The following is a 22,940-nucleotide window of genomic DNA, read 5'->3' as shown; positions in this document are numbered from 1 at the left end:
TCTTTTTTATATAATAGGCAAATTTAGCAACAGAACGGGAACGTCAGTTGACGACGGCGCGCGCAAATCAAACAACTGGCTTGACCAATCGCAGAGCGGCAAATTGGGCACCGGCAGTACCGTTTAGTCCTTTCCGCACGCTTTCCCGTTCTGTTGCTAAATCAGCCTAATACCTCTTAGAGGCAGAGTATTAAAAGTACATAGTGCATGTTCAGTTAATGTTGTTAATTCAGGGGCACAATATTATAAGATTTTACACCAGAATTAATCTGAAAAAAGTGCTTTTATCTTGCACATTTAAAAGTCCATGAATAACAACATTTCAAGAGCGTCTAAAAGAGAGTTTACCGCGACACCTCTTTTTAATTGCCTTGAGTCGTAAACGAAAGAATTTATTTCCTGTGATTCGTGAAGTAACTAATTTATTTCTCGAGATTCATGAACATGGTCTATAATTAGCTAATTTTTCGTGAAATATTCAACGTAATCTTTCGAGGTACTTGATATGTCAAGGTCAAGTCTGTCCAATCTCGTTCTCAGAGTCCGGGTAATACCTTGTACAGATTGTCAACAAAGATCAACAAAATGCCACGCTCGCCACACACTACCAGTCCTAGACATGTAAAGACGTCACCATGATCACATGACCTGCATTGATTATATCGTTTGAAATATGGATGGCGAGCGAAAATATGAGCACGGACAGTGAGGGAAGCGTTTTCCAGGTTTTGGAAGGTGATGTCTATTATGTCATCTGTCAGCATGATTCTTAGGGGCCTTAAGGACGGTGCCCTTTATCGTTACTGCGCACATTTTGTGCGCATACCAAGGTAGTCGCGCGACGCGAAAGAAGTGCGCAACACGCAGGACACGCGGACTGGTTTTGTCTCCTGTAAGTCTGGGAGGTTCTAGTTATTTCTTGTGGAAAAGATGCGCCGTTTTTCAACAGATGAAAAATATTTTTCTATTTACATTGTCAGTTCTTTGAAAACCGGAGAAGTATGCGCATTTTGCTATTTCTACGTATGATCGATCTGACCGAACATTTTTATAGTCAAACAAAAGTCAATTCTAAAACATGAAAAGTTATTGCTTCAAGATGTTACGTTTAGGGCTTGGGTATTAAAAAACCCTTAATAGGCAAGAAGCAGTAAATCAGAAGGAAAATAGCTCGAAGTCCTCCGCTTAATCGAGAAACTGCAAGCTTACCTTTCACTCGCGTCCTTCGCGTTTTATCGACTTATCGGCTATAAACACTTTCCCGAATATTTCTTTAATTTTGTAAGATCTTATGTAATTATCCACCAGAAGAAAGACTTAAAGCGTTCGAGTACATACAGATGTCCCTTTGATTGAGAGTCCGAGGCTTTTATTTGTTGAACAAACAAGAAAAAAACCATCACAAGATTGTTTGGATTGCTGAGATCGCAGCTTCACAAATAGTTGCGGACCGCAAAGGAAACGCTTTCATCGTGGTAAAAATGATAAAAAATTGTTTTGCTTCTTACTATCATCATCGAAAGTAAAGAATGATCATCGCAGTAAATTTTCCAATTTAAGCAATTGGAAAGAAGAAGCCTGAAGAAAATCAGGGCTTCAACGGGATTCGGACCCGCGACCTCCGCGTTACCGGTGCGCTGCTCTACCAACTGAACTATGAAGCCACACATTTGGAACGAGGTCAATTTATTGAGTTCATATCTCCCGTGAGGAGTGAAATGATGTGAAGTATATCTGAAATAATTCTTCATCATTGTTATTTAAGCATTTTGGCATTGCTAAGCATTGAAATTATTGACTCATTGGCAGCTTGTCGTGTAGATAGCATTTCTTAAGGTTCAATTTCACGCCCCACATAATCTGGACATTTAACATAGCTGCCATTTGGCTGTTTACAAACTAAAGATGGAAGGTAAAATAAACTGAAGTATTTCCATTCTAAGACTTTCTTAAGTTTAACAGACACTGTTAAGTCTAAAATTAACATTTAGAAACGAAAAAGAGTGAATGATCATGACACAGAATGCAACAGTAAAAAAAATCAAAACGAAATATATAAAATGATCATTATAGCCCAGTGCATATATAAGGGTACATAAACACATTCGGTACAACTACTTTCACACTATTCAGCTTATTTAAAAGAGAGCTCGTGTATGGAACTTGAGTCTATGCAAATCATTTATGTCATATGACACTTGTGGCAAAGCCCGAAAGAGATAGCGCAAAGTACAGATATAAGCTCATTGAATGTATGCAAGTTTAATAACATATTCGATCGAGGTACCCGGTAAAATGATAAAAAAACGATAGAAGGTTTACATTCCATATTACATCTGCAGTTCAAAAAATCTTGAGGACATGTACAGGTAAGCAAACGATTGAAGGAGTCACCGGTCTTAGAGACCCTGTAGATATTTTCCACTACAGTACAGTAGTTTGTTTACAGCACCAGCCGTGGATCTTGAGCTCGCCATACTACTCTATGTGCGCTGCAAGTAATCTATAATACCTTGGAGATTGCTCTTCTCCAAACATTTTTGTTAAATGTTTGAGACGGAGAAGCTCCAGTTGAATGAAATAGTATAATTTGTTTTCCTTAGAGTCCATGAAATGTCCTGCTTCACTTTCTGTTTTTGCTCTCCTCCGTGTGTTGTTGTTTTCTCTGACTGTTAGCCATTGTGGATATCCCAGAGTACTCGGCGTTGAGTGAAGCAATAGTGAAACTGACCGGGGAGGGGATAGGGAAAATTGTAAATAACCCCCAAAGCGATTAAGTTAAGGTCGAAACCAACCAATTTAACTTCTAAAAACGCGTGGTAACCCCTACTTTTTATCTTACCAAATGAAAGTAATAAGCCTACTCAGCAAACGATCAGTTTTTGGTTCGGGGAAAATGTCGTTTATACTATTTTTGAGGCAAACGCGTGGAGAGGGGTAACTGCTGATAACTTTCCATTTGTGCTGATATTTCAAAAAAAGACGTATAAAGAGCAGTTGTTATGTTATCATTTGTTGCCTATTTTGAAACCTTGTTACAATTATCATTGCATTTGTGCCAGTTCACGTGTACACTCTAAAATTTTGGGAAAAAATAACTTTTTATCATTTTTTTAGAAAACGCCTATTCAGCGTTTTTCTCCATATTGAAGCGCAGTTATCTCTGAAAAATGCGTGGTTACCCCCAGTTTTCTTTTTGGATTTCAATAGCCCCTGATATGATCTACTTGTCTCACATAGTCATTATCTGGGAAAAAATACTTCCCATTATTACATGGCTGAGTCTGTTTTCGCCATGTGATTGGTCAATTTGCGGTCCGTAACTTGCTATACGGACCAAAATTTCAAAGAAAATCCTGATTTCGGAGCTCTAAATCTCTTTACCTCGGAACTAAGGTTGAAATTAAGTTACAAGACGTCTATCAACCTTGAGGACTTAGATTTTGACTTTGTCCTTCAACATTTTAAACTGTGTTTATTTGTGAACGAAGGCGATGAAGAAACTAACTCGTAATCTTATCGAAGAGGATTCTAGTCAGTGTTTGAAAATAATTGTTTTATCGTAGTACACAGTTAAGAAGACGAAAATCGACTGGCAGAGATTCGAGATGTTTTGCCTAAGAGAAAATGAGTAATTCCTTCGACAAATATGATAACAAACATACCTGCACCCGATCATCTTGACAAGCTTCTTTGTCTTTGCACAGTTTTTCCAAAGACCAACGAAAGAAAGATAGAGGCGACTCCGAGCCAGACACAATGTCCAGTTTTGAAAAGACTCCAGCGTCACATTGGCGAGTGAATACTTACAGTGCTCTTAGTTTTGACCGAATTTACTTAAAAATATGTCTGTAAACCTTGAGGACTGGGGTGTTGACTTTGCCTTTCCAGATTTTAACCTAGCTTTGTTTGAATAAGAACGAAGCTGATGTAGAGACTGAATCGTAACCTTTCCGTGGAAGAAAATATGGTCCGTGTTTGGGAAAATTTTAACGGAGATCACGCTTGAAGACGAGAATGAACTGGCAGAAATTCGAGAGGTTCTCCCAAAATAAATTAACGAGCGAATCCTTCGACAATGACAACAAACTTACCTTGAAAAGCTTCTTTGCATTTTGCAGGGTCTTTTTTTGACAAGGACCAACGGAGGAAAGATGGAAACGACTTCGAGAAAGACACAGTGCCCGGTTCCCAAAATACTCCAGCGTTACATTAAAGAGCTAAAACTTACAGCGCTCTTAGTTTTGACCGAATAAACTTTTCAACATGGCGAATTTTTTTTCACCTTCTCGGAAACCCTTTGTTGTTTGCTATTGTTTTCGTGAGCTAATAAAAACTTTTTTCTTGACGCCTGTCATTTGATTGTCAAATCGCGCGTCCTGCACTTGTTTCCGGTCCCCCAAACAGGAAGAAGCCATATAATAAACATCTTATTAGCCTCGTTTTTTCGGTCCGTACTGTAAATTACGGATCCTCGTTTTTTTCCATCGATTTATGGCCCGCGCGCTTCGCGCTTGGCTCATAAATCAATGGAAAAAACTCGGTCGGTAATTTACAGTACGGACCGAGAACTCGGCTAATAAGAGGTATTTAGTCTGCACCGTCCTTAAAGAAATACAAGTTCCTTGACAATCTCAATCCAGCTTGCACAGTTGATCTTCACACGTGCCTGTCGGTCCAAGAGGAGAACCTCTATGCCATGAGCCACTTTAAAGACCAGCTGAAAACCGCATTGCTGATGCAGTATGCACGCAACTTGGCAGACACTGTTGTGAAAGCATAAGAGAGATGTTCCGTGGGCTGCTGACTATTTCACACATGACGCATCGTATTATCCTGTTGTCAAACAAGCAACACTTCTCAAAATGTACCATTCCTCATATACACCAGCCGGACAGAAATAAGTTTTCCCCACTCAACTTTTTCTAGATGATGTAGAAACTACAGCTTATGACATTTAGCCTCATGATCAGCAGGATGCTTCTACTTTTGACGTTTCCGATGACTCCGAACAAAAAAGTCCTTCGTAGGACTTTAATAATATGGCGCGGGACGAAGGAATTTCAGTTTTAACGACCCAAAAACGGGTTGCTGCGCTTAGACTAATTAAAGTAGCTCTTTGGGACCCTTGGGGATAAAGTTGTCACTCACAGGTAATTAAGAGCATAACAATTGCAAGAACATGCCACAGGTTCTAATCGATGAAGATGTAATAAAGTTTGTATTGTGTAGTCTGAGTCATTGCCTTATAACACCTACTGGCAAAGATATTGTTCTTGCACATACGCACTGCTCTAAAGGATTGCGAATAATGAAGTATAACCAGTTCTGCTTGTCTAGACTACGGCATTATTGTCAGTAAATATAGTATTTTACAATTATTTCATGTGTATGTAATAATGGTCGACGCCTCGGTTTCTCGGTGTGGTAGTGGGAGTAAATTGGAGCGTAAGGGGTATTAGCTTCGAAGTGACCTGCTATTCTAAGTAGCCACATAGCCGCGTAGCCATGTAGCCGCGTAGCCACGCATCCACTGTTTTAGGGGAATAGCTTTGAAATGGCCGGGTATTCTGCAGTTAAGCCATAAAATGTCGCATTTTTTTTTCTCTGTAAGGCATTAAAGAGTGACACAGCTGAAAGCTACATGTATAAAAGAGAAGTGTTATTTATTGCTTACCATGTTCATCATTTCAAGTCAAAACTGACCTTAAAAAATACAGCTAATAACTCAATAAAAAAAAATACTTCTAGCAAATCAATTTTAAGTAATCCTTCAAAATAACTAAGCTATTTTTTTCTTCCAATTTTAAGTAGGTATAATACTGCAAAAAGAGCAGACTGAGAAAACCCATTCATCTGTGCGCACAGCTCTCTTCAAACACTTCCAAACATCGTGAAAAAGAGCACCCAAGGTAACATTGCTAAGCATACCATGCCGATCGGATCCCAAAAACTCTGAGTTCAAGAAAAAATCCGGATCCTTTTCTCTTTCCTTTGGAGGTTCCAGTTCGCGCTTAGGCCATCACTGCCGGTTGTTCTCTCAGCTATTGATTTCCTACATTTCTGAAAGTTGCTTATACAAAGCCTGTATTGATATGCTGAAAATTAATTGATTCACTGATTAAAGTCTGATTTTTTATACTGCAAAGCTGATTTTATCCTCTACCCCAAATCGGACGCGTACGCCAAACACCTGAAAAACATTAAAAAATAATAATAATTATAATAAACAGACAGGACGGCCCAGTTCAGTTTCAACATATTTCCCAGGGTTTTAATGCTTTCCTGTATACAGGGTATAAGCACCAGAAAAGAGGTTAATTAAAAGTCGCCTTGCTTACACGTGTCGTAAAATGTTGTTTGCTTTTTTCACGATTACTTCGTAACACTCCTCATTATTGACGACGTGTGTAATATTATTAACATACTAGGTAGGAGGCGACAATTTGTTTGCATGTTTTCGATCCTTATTTTAAAGGATCATTCACATCTGTTTTTTCATGACAACGGGATCTTTTTTTTATTATTATTATTATTACGTACAGCATCGTAAAATAAATTTTCTAGCAAAACTCCATGACATTTTCGACAGGATTAATATGCAAGACCCTGCTATGGTAGGAGCAAGGGTGGTGCAGTTATGAGAGCACTCGCCTTCCACCAACGTGGCTCGAGCTGAAATCCCGGCGTCGGCGCCATATATGGCATGAATTTGTTGTTGGTTCTCTACCTTGCTTAAAGAGTTTTTCCTCCGGGGACTGTGGTATTCCCCTCTCCTCAAAAATCAACACTTTTCAAAATCAAATTTGATCTGGAACGAGTGGACACATTTTAACGAGTTCTTGAGAACTCCTAAGTACTTGGTGGGTAAGCAAATTACATTTCGAATTATAATTACACATGTGGCAGCCGAGGTCCTTTATCATAACATTCGTTCGAAGATATCACTTACGTCGAACCACATAGGAAGCTTTGAACCCACGCATGGTTCCATTGCCATTGGAACTGAAAACAATTCTTACTTCCTGGCCTCCTCTTATACGCAAAACTTGCAGCCTCCTTCTGAGCCTGCGCACTCTCCTCCGGCTCCCTCGCATTCTCCTCCACTTCCTTCCACTCCAGGGATTTGCGTCCGCTAGATACTCGCCATTTTCTAGTTGATAATTTTCTTCATCTTCAACGTCGTTCTCATTATATACGTCGTTATTGTCATCATTGTCATTAGCATCAGTGTCATCTTCGTTATAAACTTCAGACTGCTCATAATCGATTTTCCTGTCAATATCCTCGTCATCGTAGTCACTGTTATCATCACCATTATCGTCATACCTGTCGATACCACTTATGAGGTTGTTAAGATCTTCATCGTTGGAAAACTGTTCGCTCTCGTCGCCGAAGCGGGAACACTTCATCCTTAACATCCTTCCTGTCAAACTCCACTCAAGACGGTCACCCACAAAGACTTCTACAAAATCTCCGCTGGAAACACAAATACAAGGTGTAAAAACTCCATATACTGAGTAACAAATAAGGATGCAAAATTCGGGACATCGATAATAGAAAATCCCTTTCTCTTTGGTTTGCGAGCGTTGATGGGTAAAACAGAATTGAAGCTTGTTTGAAACGGTTTATTTCGTCTTGGATATTTCGACATAGGACCAATAAAGCCAGAGAACTGAATCCAGCGGTCTTCTTTCACTTAAATCAACATTTTTTTTCCTTTCGTAGTTCGTCTCAGTTTATTCAATAATGGGTCCGACGGACGGGGCTACTATCCGTCTCAGATATAAATATGGAGGCGGAAGGTATTTAATTATTTAGTTAGTTAGTTATTTAGTTAGTTTGTTGTTAGTTAGTTATGTTATATGGCTTGACTTACCACCCAAGCTGGAAGAATACAATAGAGAGCACTGTTCTGTTTGGTGGAATAATCGTCCAAACGCAGGTTACATTATTAGGGTAGTTATTAGGAAAATTAGGAGACTTAAAAGTTCCAGATTTACCCATCAGTTCACCACCACATGCTGGAAAACGAAAATAATACACCTTATTACTTCTTACCTTACACAATAGACAGGAAAACTAGGGGGGGAGTAAAGTGGCTTTGTCTTTTTTTTTTTTGAGCAAGAAATTGTCTCGATTTGCGACTTTGATGGCTCAAGGTATCACAGAACCCTTCAAAGTCAAAGGAGACTTTTCACTCCTTCCAAGTTCCGTTGACTCTGCCTTACCTCTGTCGTGGTTTCGATTACCTCAGCACTGATATAGAACCATTAAATTTGCTCAAATATTGTAGAAAACATTGAAAATCTGGCGGAGTGAAAATGGTAGCGTTATCTTCAAAGATGCTTTAAGAGATTATGAGTGTGTTTTTTAGAATTACTGGGCAATAAGAAATCTTGCTATAGTTTTTAGTTACCACTTCATTGATTATAATTTAATGTAATTTGATAATTTGTTGCGATCTTACAAAAAATTGGATTCCTTTTCTACTTTTAAGACTGATGTTAGTGGATTAGAATATTAAAAAACACCGCCAGGAAGTAGCAAAGTTACGATTAAGGAACCAAAAGTTAAGAATTGAGACTGATAGATATCATCTTCCCAAAATTTCTGAGAATCTTAGAATTTGCCAGTTTTTGCTCGTCGAATAAAGTAGAAAATGAAATTCATTTTCTATTGGAATGCAATTTATATAGCAATTTAAGAAAACACTTTTTTCAAGACGTAGAAGCCAAGTACTTCAAATTCGTAGATTTCAACGAACCAGAAAAATTTTTTTTTCTTTTTAATAATATTGATACATAAGTTTGTAAAAACGAAGCTACTATGTCTATGAAGCATTTGAACTTAGAGAAACTTATTTCATGAAACAGAAGCATAGGAAATAGAGATAACTAGTTATTACATTTAATTGATACTCTCTATTTATTTAGTTAATTTAAACATTATTAAAATTATAATGGTAATTAACAGTTTAAAAGCAATGCCATTTCTGTATATGGGAATGCTAATAATATGTTATGTTATGTTATTTTATGATATATATATTTTATTTCTCACCAAGTGGAGTTGTTGGTTGTACAGTTGTTGACGGAACCATTGTTGTTGGCGCCTGGGTAGTTGGAAGAGACCCAGCATTGCATAACCTTGTATTGCAACAAACCGTTGAACAAGACTCAATTGCTCCCCCTCTACTGTTATTAAACGACGAGCAAACAAGATCACACAGGGACGGCAGAATACATCCTCTGGTGAAAAATGTTTGGTTTGTATTTGAGTCAGATGCTTGTTGAGTAAAACAAACCAAGTCTTCCTGGCCTGGTGAAGGTGCTGGACATTGTTCTACAGTTTGCATCGCTATGCAACTTTGTTCGCTCAATGCCGCGCAACTTGAGCAGTTCAGTGGTCCTGGCGGAGGATCTGTTAGCAACAAACAAACAAAAAACAATTTGAATTTACACTGGAGGGGAGTATAAAGAGAAATTCACTTGGATGCTATGCTTTCACCGACGATTTTCGTTAAAAATAGCCCAAGAATATGAAGACAAAACCACGAAACTGGGCAGGATGAGACGGTTAACTTTTATCTATAACTAGTGTCCACTCCCTCTTAGAATTGGGAAAAAAATAGTTAGAAATTAACAGTTTGACGTCACACTGGAGAGAAGCATACTGGTACGGTTCAGACGGTTATTATGAGAGCTTAATTGAAGGACTTCTGGTGGAAAATTGTGTCATTTCGCGTCGACTGTGGTCGTAATCATGCTTTTTAGGCAGCTGAGGGAATTTTCCATTGGTGAATGATCTTACTTTCTCATACCAGCTTTCGTAATTACTATTTACGTGTTTCAATCAACACAATGGCTGTGTAGCTGATTCAATAAAAGCAAGTATTTTCTTATATTACAGGGCAAATCTTTCTCATAACTGAAAGACTAAAGATCTATGCTAGGCAGACCAGTCATGACTAAACTTTGATAGATCTTAAAAAGTCCGCCCAGTATTGGCTGATCATGGACATGTCTTGGCTCAATCGGCAGTCTTTTCCAAGTATAGCAGTAGATGAAGATGTAGACCTGCCCAGCAGTCGACTGACCAGATCTAGTGTTCTTCTTTAAAAATGTTAGCCCCCAGCCACCAGCGGTAAGATTTTAACACTCATTATATTCTTCTTACTCTGCTCTTGATGTTCCAGGGGGGAGTCATTACCCCAGTTAAGAAAGGGAACACGTGCTGACTGGGAGTTTGCCATACAACTCAAAACCTATCATAAAATAAGCAATAAACGGAAATAAATTGAGAGCATTACAGAAATGTTTGGAGGGGTGGGGATGAGAAAGGATTTAGTTGGGGACACGGTCGCGTTGAATTACCTCAAATAACTGAAGTACTACTCCTCCTTAGGATAAGAGAGTCTCTCATGTTGTTGTCATTCATATTAGTTTCATTCGCCCGTTGACTATTTTCTTGCCGCACAAGCTAGTTTAGTTTGATAACTAGATACATGCCAATTAGAGTCGTTATGGACAAAAAAGTAGGTTCTTTTTTTCTAGTTCAATTTCTCTTTAGTTTTGGAACTGGCAAGTTAGAATTTTGAACGCAATCAAAAGAGAAGTCGTTACAAAGTGCCAAAAAGTACTTTTTCAAGAGTTGTTTCAGATTTTGTTTTATTATAATATCACCAGTTTTGACCAGTTTTCGATACCCGCGCAGGGTTTGTAAAAAGTACAGTAGGGACTTTAATCGTGATCAATGACATTATATTACATTGAAAACGCAAGGATTATTCTGAGATGAAATTTGTTAAGTAAGTCGATCATAATAATAACATCTGGCTGTGCCACGTGTTTACCACAAGCGTTATATGGAACAAGAGTAAAACGATATTTTTTGATGTGTCACTGACCATAGTTAATTGAGTGGAATGGTTATGAAACCCGTCAGACTCCTTTGTTATATGTTTTTGTGGACCTGAAAGTGCACAACGTTCAAAAGAATTCCTATCATTTTGATTGTATTGACCAATAAAAACGTTGCATTAATTTATTCCGTAACAATTTGCCAACAGAAAACAAAGGATTGTGCACTTTCAGGGTGCTTCCAACATAAACTGCAGCACTGTTGTTTTTATCATTGATGTTTGCCGCTTTTCATAACCAGTCTCCTCTAATAACTATGCACTGACCAATCTAACATCTTATGATAATTCGCTTCAATCGAGTTCCCTCGTTTAATTCCAACTACATTAGGATGCGAGTCTGCATTAAACTAATGCAACTAATTCAATTTTAATCAACATGGGATTAACGCAGGAAAATTCAGAGAAATGCCTGAGCTCGGCCCACTTGTCAATGACACGATTTGACCTAAAGACTTTGCTGTAACCAATCTTAGTGGAATGCGAAATTAAATTTCTGCAGGAGTTTATATTACGAAGAAGACCTTTCATTTGCACTGTTCTCCCTAAAACAATTACACTGTAGCTACTAGGACAAAAATTACTCACTAACGTTTGATATTTTCGTCAGAAAAAATGTGCTCTGCTTTATTCAAGGGAGCAGACATGTCTAGAATATTTCTGAAAAATATACCCTCTCTAGTATTAAGAATTCACTAGCGAAGTAATTACCGTCAACGAAAACAAAAACGGCGTCCCCATAGTTGATTGGTTTTTCCCTGACGGACCACCTGTTGAACTGAACGAGGCCTCTATCTCTTTGACAAGTTACTCAGAATATTCCCAATTTATACCCAGTGCTGACTAATAGCAGGCGTCTCTTCGGCTCACGAGTTCCTAAGCGCTTTAGTTTCCCGCTCACTGTGGTTTGATTTGATATTACAGCATTCCAGAAACGTTGATCACAGTTGTTTTTTTGTTTCTCAGCAACTCAGTTTAAGCGCTTTCAAAGTCTGAAGTTGTTTATTTACTCAAAGCTGCTTAAATTCCAAATCTACTGTAGGATAGGATAAGAGAAGGTGACAAAAAAGGAGAATTAATCCTCCCTATAATGCACTAACGAAATGCAATATAATGCATTCAATTTTTTCATTGTATGATTTGAAGTCATATTACATTTGTTAAAAAACCAAAACTAATATTTCAAATTTCAACGCTGTTGCAATATTCTGGACGTTGACGACTGTCATTTAACTATTATTGGCTAAAAAAACTATTAATGGCTAGAAACTTCCTCTCATTTTCTCATGAAATTTTTCCAATTTTGCTCAGTTTCCATATTTACAACTGTTCTCAAGCAACGAAACATAAAAATTTCTCGTTGACAGGTAGTCAGGTCGTGCAGTGAGTAATATCATGAGTGAATGTGTTTCAGTAGAGTATGAGTCAGAACGCTACCAATATATCAAAGATAGTATACTTAAACATTGGGCCAGGTAGGTGCATGAAAGTGAAAAATGCCGGTACATGTATATCAGAGACCGTTCTATTAGGTAATAGAATAATCCGATGCCGCCCGCAACAGTTGTCATTCAACCGATTACTTCCGTAGACCTTTAATAATGCCCATTTGTGGTTTTAACCTTCTCGATGGCTCTATTTCGCAACACTATTACCATACAGTGTTTCTAGATAAATTGGAATTGTTTGCGAAAAATTAAATGCATCCACTCGCTGTCTGACTGAGGCATGCAAGTCTTTTTTCAGAACACTTCTTTTTGGCCCAAAGATTATGTGTCACAGGGCCGTAGCCAGAAAAAAATAAGGACTGAGGCAATATCCATGGTTGAATTTTTCCATCTAGCTATTTAGCGTTTTTATAATGACTAAGGTTAAACAAAACACTGGGATCAAACGTTAAATGACTGAGGGAGTTGCCTCGGTTTGCCTCATACTGGCTTTGGCCCTGTGTCAAGGCAACATTTCTCTGTTTTATTAGTTTAATTATGTGTACAAATGCTGGGATAAATATTTGCTTTCTGCTGATTATCGCCGCCAAGTCAATACTCAAGAACGTTTAATCTTGTTGGCTATTGTTTACTTGCATTTGTGAAAAATCAATAATAATAATAATCAGCAGACAGTTTATGAAGTTCAATCGGGAACTGGGAGGGCCTGCTTATACCACCTGCAGAGGATGAGGCGAACACCACCTAAGCCCGCAGAACCAAGGCCAAGTCCCACAGCGGGTGAAAGAGGCGGGTGGACCAAGAAAAAACCACAGATGGCTAAGAGCAGCTGGCCTCAAGGCAGAAACCGAGAGTTTTATCATCGCAGCCCAAGATCAAAGCCTACCAACACGCTAGTACCAACACAACATCCCCAAGAAGCCTAACGTGGACCCAACATGCAGACTATGTGGCCGTTTCGATGAGACCATTGACCATCTGGTCTCTAGCTATCCAACGCCTCAACAAGGCAGCTGCACAGATGTACTGGAAGATCTGCAAATAGTTTGGCTTTGAGGTGAAGGAACGATGGAACGAGCATGAACCCAAGACTGTCACCGAGAAGGATAGCGTCACCATTGTATGGGACATGCCCATCCACACTAACAGGACCATCACAGCTAATAGGCCGGACATTGTACTAATGACCTTATTGCACTTAAAGAAGTCAATAATATCCTTGCTGACGATTTCAGCATTGCCGAAAGCATGCATTCTTACTTCTCCTCAGTGTTTACATCTGAGTCCTTCACAAGTTTTCCAGTATTCAACAAAGTTGTTGACTCTGAGTTGTCGACCATTGTTTGCAACGAAATTGAAATTTCACATATTCTGAACGTTTACAAGTCCGCAGGGCCCACTTACCACCGCGTGTTTTACAAGAATGCACTGCTGAAATAGCTCCGTCATTTAGCATATTGCTGAATAAATCACTCACTACTGGATCACTTCGGTATGCTTGGAGACAAGCTGACATTGTTCCGACCCACAAAAAAGGATCAAAAACTGATAAAGAAAATTATGGACAAATATCGCTTACGTCCATAGCATGCAAAGTTTGCGAAAAGATCGTGAAACAGCGTGTGATTAATTTTTGGCAAGATCTGGGAGTGTTAAATGAAATCCAGTTCGGGTTCCTGGGAGGGAAATCAACTGTAACACAGCTACACCTACTGACATCGTATTTCTCGATTTCATTAAAGCGTTCGATTCAGTCCCTCAGGAGCACCTGCTGGTTATGGAATAGAGGGCAACCTGTTGCACTGGTTTAGAAACTTCTTGTCAAATCGGCAACAACGCGTAGTTGTGCGTGGTACTACCTTCTCATGGTCTTCTGTCAGATCTGGAGTTCCCCAGGGAACAATTCTTGCTTCCACATGTAGGCAGGCTCTCTAATAAAGGTGTAATGTGGTCAGAGCTGCGGGCTCCTGTTATCATTCGAGCTGCGGTATTCTGAATTCTTTGTAATTAATTCTGGTATTTTGGGATGTAATATAAGAGACTATTGCAATAGTCGAGCCTGGAAATCACAAGGGAATTCACCAACATTTTCAATCCATCGGAAGGAAGGTACTTCCGAATACGACCAATTGATCTTATGGCATAACTGGCTTTCTTATATAATAATAATAATAATAATAATAATAATAATAATAATCGTTGATTCAACCTTTTTGCAGCATAAACTGACTTAGAAGGCGGGTCATTAATTACATACAAATACCTCGGAATTATGACACGTAAATATAACTGTTAATATTAAGACATATCACATTTCGCTATTTTAAACGTGGTTCTGGTATTTGATGATGCAAAAATTTCCAAATCTGTTACTTCTTGAGGAGGCAGGCACAGAAACAGATTCTCCTGTTCTAAGGGCATACGGTCTTGTGTGCGCAACTCGCGGCACTAAGCTTCGTAGCAGGTCGGAAGAAGAGTAACTTCGCTTGAGAAATGTTATGCACGCATCCTCCCTCCTCTGGCGCAGCAAAATTAAGCCTAATTTCTTAAGCGCGTCCTCATAGCACAGAGAAGGAAAAATAGTTTTTAGCCCCCTCTTTTGTATTGATTCAATTTGATCACTTAAGTATTGCGTGAGGCCAGCCCAAGCGGGACTCGCATATTCTAAAACAGACCTGATGATACTACAATAGACAAGAATAAGCTGCCTATCAGTTAGTCCGCACTTCTTAAGGGCGCGTATTGCATATAACCGCTTACTCCCTTTCTTTACAATATGAGTGACATGCTCGTTCCATGTTAAGTTTTCGGACAAGTGAACCCCTAACAGCTTGTAACAGGAAACCTTTTCTATCAGAGAGCTACCAACCAGTAGAGGGGCTGGGGGAAACGGGCAATACTGCAAAAAACTAATGCACATTTCCTTGCATTTTTTACCGTTAAGAACCATTCCCCTAGAGGAAGCAAACGAGTAAATATCCGAATTAGTAAAATTCAAATATGAAGGAGAGACCCTGGGAACAAATTACAGGACTGTGGCGTCATCTACATATTTAACTCTAAGAATACAAAACAGAAGAGGAGCCATTTTAGTTCCTTGAGGAGTTCCGCCATTCAGCCATATGGGTGGGGACAGAGCCTCCCCAACCCTCACCCTCTGGTTCCTGTTCGTGAGAAAGGCAGCAATATAAATCCACCTCACCTCTTGCACATTTCGTTGATATGTTCAGTGAAAGACAAGGTTTTATCCATGATGACCAATGACTCGCAGCCATATAGTAATACTGTAATACAAGTTGTGTTGAACAACTTCACCTTGGTGGAGATAGGTATGGATGGGCCTTTTATATTTTACTTCTTAATTTTTAGTTTGTTTAATATTGGAGAATACTCTTTGTATGGGCATTTAGTTTTCCCAATTATTCCCCAGTCATGTACTTTTTGTATTTTTTGTAATAGACCTTGTCACGGTTTTCGACGCCATCTTGACGAGTAGGCAAACGCGTGAGAAATTACAGTGTTTGTATGAGAATCTAATGTCGAATAATTTCCGTAAAACAGCTGTTCTGAACAAAATATCAATTGTAAAGTAAAGCTACAAAGCAAAGGATTCTCCAAAAAATTTTTGGGGCGTACCTGTGCTTAAATTTCTCCAGAGGCTTTGTTTAGATTTTCCATATATTTGTCTGTAATTTTTCCGGGACTTTCTTACAGACAAATGTATAGAAAATTTTAAAAAGTGGTTCTAGGTCTTCTAGTGCATGTAACGCCCTCAAATTTTTTCAAGAGAATCCTTAGGAGTAAAGCTTTAGTTTACAAATCATATTTTTTTTCAGAACAGCCGTTTTACGGAAATTATTTGACATTAGATTCTCATACAATCACTGTTATTTCTCACGCGTTTGCCTACTCGTCAAGATGGCTTCGAAAACCGTGACAAGGTCTATATTATTTATTTACTTGTATTAGCATGACAAAGTATTATTAAACTTAAACTTAAACTTTAACTTTAAGAGGGGTGCTACTTGATCATATTTTTTTCGCACCGCTGACGATTCGGCAAGCAAAGTTTTGAACAGCCTGCAATTTTCTAACATTCTTATTTGTGATATTTGCCCAAACATTCGAGCAGTAGTACATATCGTTGAAAAGTAAGGCATGTATTACGGTTAATAACGTATTTTTGTCTAATCAATGTTTCACACGGTTAATTTGCGCTAGATGTGCCTAACTTTCCGACACTTTGTACGTGTGTAAATATAATATTATCCACTCCCCTCAGGGCTTTTCAGGGACAATTTTCAACACTGGTTGGGGGACTTTTCCAGACTGCTTAAGGTGCAGTTTACAAGTAATGAAGGAATGAGTAATGATGCCCCCGGCCCATACATGAGTTTGAAAGTGAGATAGACCACTACACCGGGCACTACGTACCCTACTCTTTACGAAGCTAAGAGTGTGTGGGTTCTTTAACTTCCCTCAGATTTTTTCATTACATGTGCATGGGCTTCTGAGACGGCTCATAGTCCTTATCCGAGAAGACTAGAAAGTCAAACCGTTAGCAGATGTTGTTACAAAGGCAGCACTTTCTCCTCAGTTATTTAGGTTTGAACTTACGGCCTCCCACTCAGCAGACCGGCGCTTATCCCACTGAGCTAACTGGGCGGCGGTCACAAACACATACGCTACAGTGAGGACGATATATGGTCATAAAATGTTAAGTTCGGATCAACAATTACAACCAGATCTCTCGCTGATTGCACTAGGGAGATGTCCTTTCCCAGAAAGGACAAATTACATTCATGGAGCTTAGAGGTCATCTTTCGGCTCCCCAAAATAATTAGTTTTGTCTTGTCTGGATTCAGTAATAGCAGATTTCCGAAGCACGAGTTGGCACCTGCAGCAGATCTTCATTCATTTCTTGTACAATTCGTAGGGAGTCGTGTAAATTGAAGGAAACAAACAATTTTGATCGTCTACATAACATTCTGTAGAGCAATGCCGAGGATTGTCTGGTAGATCATTTACGTATATGCTAAATAATAGGGGGCCTAGAATACTGCCTTGAGGAACACCACATTCAATTGACAGAGGATCAGAAACGAAACTGTGAATTCGTACAACTTGATATCTATTTGTGAGGTAGGTGTTAAACCATTTTAGCAAGCTGTTCGAGGCGCCGAAGCTTTTTTTATACGGAACAATATTTGGTGGTCAACGCAGTAGAAGGCTTTACTCATATCTAAAAGTACCTAGGCAGTCAATTTATTACCAACAATTCTTTTGAGAAATGCGACAGTGGTATCAATTAAAGATGTTTCAGTAGAGAACCACTTTTTGTTGCCTCTTAGTTTTGTGGTAAGCCCTTCACTGGTTGTCAAATAGGTGACAAACTGATTATAAGCTACTCTCTCGCAAACCCTTGACAATGCAGGCAGCAGGGAAATTAGTCTGTTATTGTTAGGAAGTTCGTGTTTGCCTTGTTTGGGAATAACTGTAATTTTGGCAGCTTTTCAGACCTCTGGGAATGTTGAAGATAAGAGAGAAGCGTTAACGATTGGCGTAATAAAAGGAAGTATGATAGGCAGGCTGTCCTTAAGCACTCGATTGGGCACTCTGTCAATCCCAGGAGCCTTAAGCCTAGAGGGCATTGCATTTATGATGTCCGCGACTTGTTTACAATCAACATAATTAAATGTAAATTGCCCACTAGAAGGAAAAGTGCTTTCATAAAGAACGAAGTTGTGCTCTTTAGCCAAAGATTCGATTTTGGAATAAGTCAATTTTTCAAACTGAATCCAAAAAGTTTTTTAACTCAAACGCCACGGTCTCGTTATCTTTGCTATACCGGAAATGCGTTTCAAGTTTCTCCTCAACCTGATTGGCAAATAGACAATGGCATGTTTAACAATCCAGTCCTGTACTCAATCCCTGTTACACACGGTGGGGGAGGGGGGAGAGAGCGGGGGCAGAACTAGGGTTTTGCTGCTGTTTTTCAGACGCGCTTAACCCAGAGTTTAGTTCCATCTGTGGCGCAGCAAGGTTTATACAGTTTCAATAACAAAAGCCCTTATTTGCACAAGAAACCAAAACCCTGGACGATTCTGGTCGAATTAGTAAAATGACCGATCACGCAAAAGCAACATAAATAACTGTACAATAAATCCCAATAAATGTGAATGCAAACTAAAAATGTTGTGTGCATACATATTTTTCAATCACTCTTCCTGAAGCATTAAGGCCTTTGGATAGAGCTTTAAATTTTAATGTTCTCTCGTATTAACAATTCCCACACGAATTACAAAATTTCAGCCTGCAGAGCGTAGTTTCACTGTAAAGGCTTTTTAATAAAGTAGTATACAACACTTTGACAAAAGAATGCGTCGGGAAAACACCCTACACCTACTCGTTAATTCGAAGGGAAAACATAGAATGATATTACTTCAGCCGTGAAACAGATACTAACAACAAGTGCAAAATAGCCACAAGTAAACAAAGGATGACAATGGAATTAGTGCATAATGGTGCGCAGTATTCTACTACCTATTCCACGGGCTCTATAGAAATAGGGTAATTAGGGCCTGTTTACATGGAGGTGGAGAACCCCTGGTAGGTGAGGTAACCCGCTTGTCCATATAAACGCTCATTTTGATTTGATCACGTTTACACGATAGGTGGCGTGACCCGCCACATGTTACCTCACCTACCTGGGGTCCCCCACCTCCATGTAAACAGGCCCTTAGACTACTCAGATTATATCAGTTTAGGCGATTTTTACAAACATTGATCAAAGCTTAAAAGTCAAGACTCATTCAAAAATTTTATCCTCGTTCTGATCATGAGGAGACGCACTCCCCCAATTGTATCTCCTAGAGCCGCCGTATTTTGATCAACATCTCAATTTCTTACAACTCTTCCTCATCCGAGCTCTCACCACCACTCTCACCAGATGTATCTGTATCTGCAAATTAAGAAAGAAATGCAATTAAAATGGGATTATCAAGGATATTTGCATCCAAATTTAATGCTAACTGTTAACTATCCGGGGTGCACTTTCTCAAGATTATTGAACGTTCGCTAAGCGCGCTTGCGCCAAAAACCAGTTTTATCATTTTTTAATAGGTGGGAAAGATAGAATCTCCATATCCGGGAGAGAGCGTTCCCATTCTTCATGCACTGTTTCTACTTTGAAAGTTGGGTATACAGAATTTAGTCGTCCCCTATTTGACGATCCTTACAGTTTCTATCATGTCCTCCTGTAGGGTCGGTAATTAGCCGTAAGTAGCAGTGCGACCATGTATTCATGAACTTACTAAGGGTACATGAGCAGATGCAGGGACTTTTGGTATTGCAGCCAGTACTTTCCATCCTTTTAAGTCTTGTATTCAAAATTGAAAATAATTTTGTTCAGAATTGTCTATTTGAGCAAGTCAAATAGTTAATTGACAGGCAACTTGCAACATAAGATTTAAGTTTCTTTGGTGTCAGTTACTCCAAATTCAAAGTGTTTGGCTGAGTACTTTTTTACATAACCCTCCGGTCTAATATATACTATTTAGCCAGGGCTAAAAGCGAAGCTCTCGTTACTACACTAATAGTCTACTCGCCCAAAATAAAATCCTTTGCTGCTAAAAGGCGAAGGCAACGAGAAGGGAAAAACAAAGAAAAACAATGGGTCTTATTAGCAATAAAAAACGACGTTGCACGTGCAGCACACTTTTTTGTACATCTGTCGTTGTTTTGCACAACTGCAAGGTGAAACTTTCTATTTACATGTTTTACTGAAGAAGTGTCGTGTGTTCTCACTAAAAATTCTGTTGCTTGTGTTGCTGTTCGCTTTCTTTTTCACTGCCCCTCATTTTCACCTCACTGGATACCAACATTTCTCATTTTCTCACCCTGACCGCTTTAAAATTTTCATATTGTGTCTCTAACGAAATTCGTCTGCTTTGTTTTTTATCTCTCGCTCCAGCTCTTTCTCTGTTATCCATGTCAGCGTAGACATTAAGATTTAGTCGAAAAAGAAAAGACTCGGCTTTGATGTTGTTTTTTCTCTTTAAAAGTCTGGGTAGCCAAGTTATACACCGGTTGCAGGTTCCACCCAAAGTAAAAAAGGTCATGTCACATTGGTTGTCCTGTGGTTCGGACGTGACTACCAAAATTTCTCGGATACACGGATAACCAAACTTTCTTACCCATAGTGCTCCGCTGTCCTAAAGCTCCGCTATGAATGTTGGGATCAGGGTGTGAATTAGAGTACCTAAGGTTCCTTTCCCTGGATTCCCTTGCTGGACCCCCAACTATGGCTGGCCGGGTGTGCTATTTTATAAATGGAAACGCGAGAGCAGTTTTAAAAGTGCCTCCTCAAAGCCCTTCTGTGTGCTGATGTATTTTTACTAAGAATACAGCAACTAATTTCTAGCCAAGGTTTAAACCAAGCAAACGGCCGAGAACATAGTTACGTTTTATTTTCCGCCTAACTTAAGAGCTCTAATAGCACTGCCGGGCGACACTGCAGTATTACACGAGAAAACAACCCATGCAACACGATGCAGAACAGTACAATTAATAAAGAGAAAATCTCTATAAGAGTAGAAGCTAACCTGGAGATCTTTCATCTCTGAAGGCAACACTAATTCCTGGTGCGGTTCCACTGGAGTCGCTGATGAACTGGACCATTATCGGTTGGTTTGAGCCTTGGATCACTACCTGGCGGCTCCTCGATCGGACAGAAATGGGACCATCATCATCATCTCTTCGACGTCTTCCGTCATAGTAGTAATAAAAACGGCGTTTATTTAAATAATCATAAAAATTGCCATTGTCTTGGTTAACAAACTCGTCATAATATGACGGTTCATCGTCGTCTCCTCCACTTGGGAAACCGGCGTCGGTAATAGTAAAGGTACTGGCACCAACGGAAAAAGTAAAAGAGTCTCTGAGAAAAACAAATAAGTAGATAATTGACATTTGAAGTAAGGTTACAAGTATAATGCCATATACGTGTCATAAAATGAATCAAAGTTCTATGCTTGATTCGAGCGAGCTTTGTGCAATATATAAGGGAAAAACATGGTATTGAGTTCCAAAGGCCTCCAAAATTATTAGTTCAATCTATTCGATTTATAAAAATCCGCGCAAAATCTTCCTTTGGTATTACTGAATAACAAGTGCTTTCATTCCTATCTCGCCGCACTGTAAATAAAAATGTATTGCTTGTTGAACTATCCTGAAATTAACTTCGCAATATATTTTTTGAAACAGCTTTCGTTAGTCTTACATATTTACCTTGACAAAAGGTATGTAAAGGTGCCGCTTCGAATTTTGCTAACAAGGTCTTCATTTGACTTAAGTAGCCTGTTCCAGGGGTTTTGGAAGAGACAATGACTCACCCTGAACCAAGAGCGAAATCCGGCGGAAAGGAAAGGACGAATCTATTTCCTGGTGGAACGTTGATTGTCCATACACAGTTTAAGTTATTAGGATAGTTGGCCGGGAAAAACGGAGTTGTGAAGGTCCCGGAAACTCCCATCAGCGGACCGCCACAAACTAACAAAATGAGAGTGACGAGAATAGATTATTGGTATTAGATATCCAAGGTTTTATTATATTTTAAATCAGCATATTGTAATTACCAATTATTGTATGTGTCTGAGTGTGATGATAATAACAATGACAATTATAATAATAATAATGATAATTATAATATAATAATAATTGCCAACGAGCAGCCTCGCAAAGACGAGAGGCTGCGAGGCAGCAGGCCAGCCTAATAAAGCCATGCGCGAAAGTTCTAAGGCAGAATGAATCTCGAAGCGATATAACATAACCGGTAGTTCAAAAATTCAAAATTCGTTCAAAATTGTCCTCAAGACGGATGTGAAGGGGCGGATTGTTCTATAAATTAGGGGCAGCAGATGAAAAAGTATGATTCCCCAAAGTCTCTTTCAGTTTTAAACTAGGATACTTTAAGATAAGACCGTTAGCTGAACGGAGATAATAGGGCGGCTGTTCTTTAATAGCAATCAAATCAGTCAAGTAACCAGGCGCATGACCATAGACAGCTTTAAAAGTAAGAAGAAGTATTTTAAAATCAATACGAAATTTGACAGGAAGCCAATGTAACGAACATAGTACCGGTGTTATGTGACTGTAGCCAGGAACATTGGATATAAGCCGAGCAGCTGTATTCCGCAAGCGTTGCAGTTTATTAAGTAGATGAACAGAGAGTAAACCAAATAGAAAGCCGTTGCTGTAATCTATACGACCAATGATAAAAGCATGGACTAAAGTGCGTGCAGATTCCTGGGACAGATACTTTCGGATACACCCAATATTGTATAAATGGAAAAGCCAGATTTGCAAATGTTGTGGATCTGTGCCTAGATATTAAAGTTAGAATTGAACCATCTCCCCAAATTTGTTGCCACAGTGACAGGAGCAACGTCAGTACTGATGATGCGGATGAGTGCAGAAACGTCGCTTTCTGAGAGAGGTTGGAAGGAATAAAAAGCATTCGCAGCATCTATTTCCTGATCAGGAGGTAGCGCATTGCGGGCGCTTGGATCCAT

General features: G+C 39.2%; 2 protein-coding genes across 2 annotated transcripts in view; both read right to left on the bottom strand.

The window, feature by feature from the left end:
• Window positions 1–5,693: 5,693 nt before the first annotated feature.
• On the bottom strand, window positions 5,694–11,708 carry LOC140927238 (CUB domain-containing protein-like). The gene is made up of 6 exons (XM_073376875.1): window positions 11,633–11,708; window positions 10,180–10,267; window positions 9,064–9,423; window positions 7,880–8,024; window positions 6,953–7,479; window positions 5,694–6,193 (listed from the first exon to the last, which is right to left on the bottom strand). The coding sequence occupies exons 1-6, from the start codon at window positions 11,660–11,662 to the stop codon at window positions 6,156–6,158; spliced, it is 1,188 nt and encodes a 395-aa protein (XP_073232976.1). The 5' UTR covers window positions 11,663–11,708; the 3' UTR covers window positions 5,694–6,155.
• A 6,869-nt stretch (window positions 11,709–18,577) lies between these two features.
• LOC140929131 (CUB domain-containing protein-like) overlaps window positions 18,578–22,940 on the bottom strand; it is an 11,404-nt gene continuing 7,041 nt past the window's right edge. The window contains exons 4-6 of the mRNA XM_073378999.1: window positions 21,762–21,918; window positions 20,973–21,307; window positions 18,578–19,330 (exon numbers count right to left, since the gene is read on the bottom strand). Coding sequence (XP_073235100.1) covers window positions 19,275–19,330; window positions 20,973–21,307; window positions 21,762–21,918 — 548 coding nt within the window. The 3' untranslated portion in view covers window positions 18,578–19,274. The remainder of the gene's footprint in view (window positions 19,331–20,972; window positions 21,308–21,761; window positions 21,919–22,940) is intronic.

The sequence above is a fragment of the Porites lutea genome, chromosome 2 (assembly GCF_958299795.1).
Source record: "Porites lutea chromosome 2, jaPorLute2.1, whole genome shotgun sequence".
NCBI lineage: Eukaryota > Metazoa > Cnidaria > Anthozoa > Scleractinia > Poritidae > Porites > Porites lutea.
Note: the sequence above shows the minus strand (reverse complement) of the source record. Positions and strands in the feature narration are given on the sequence as shown.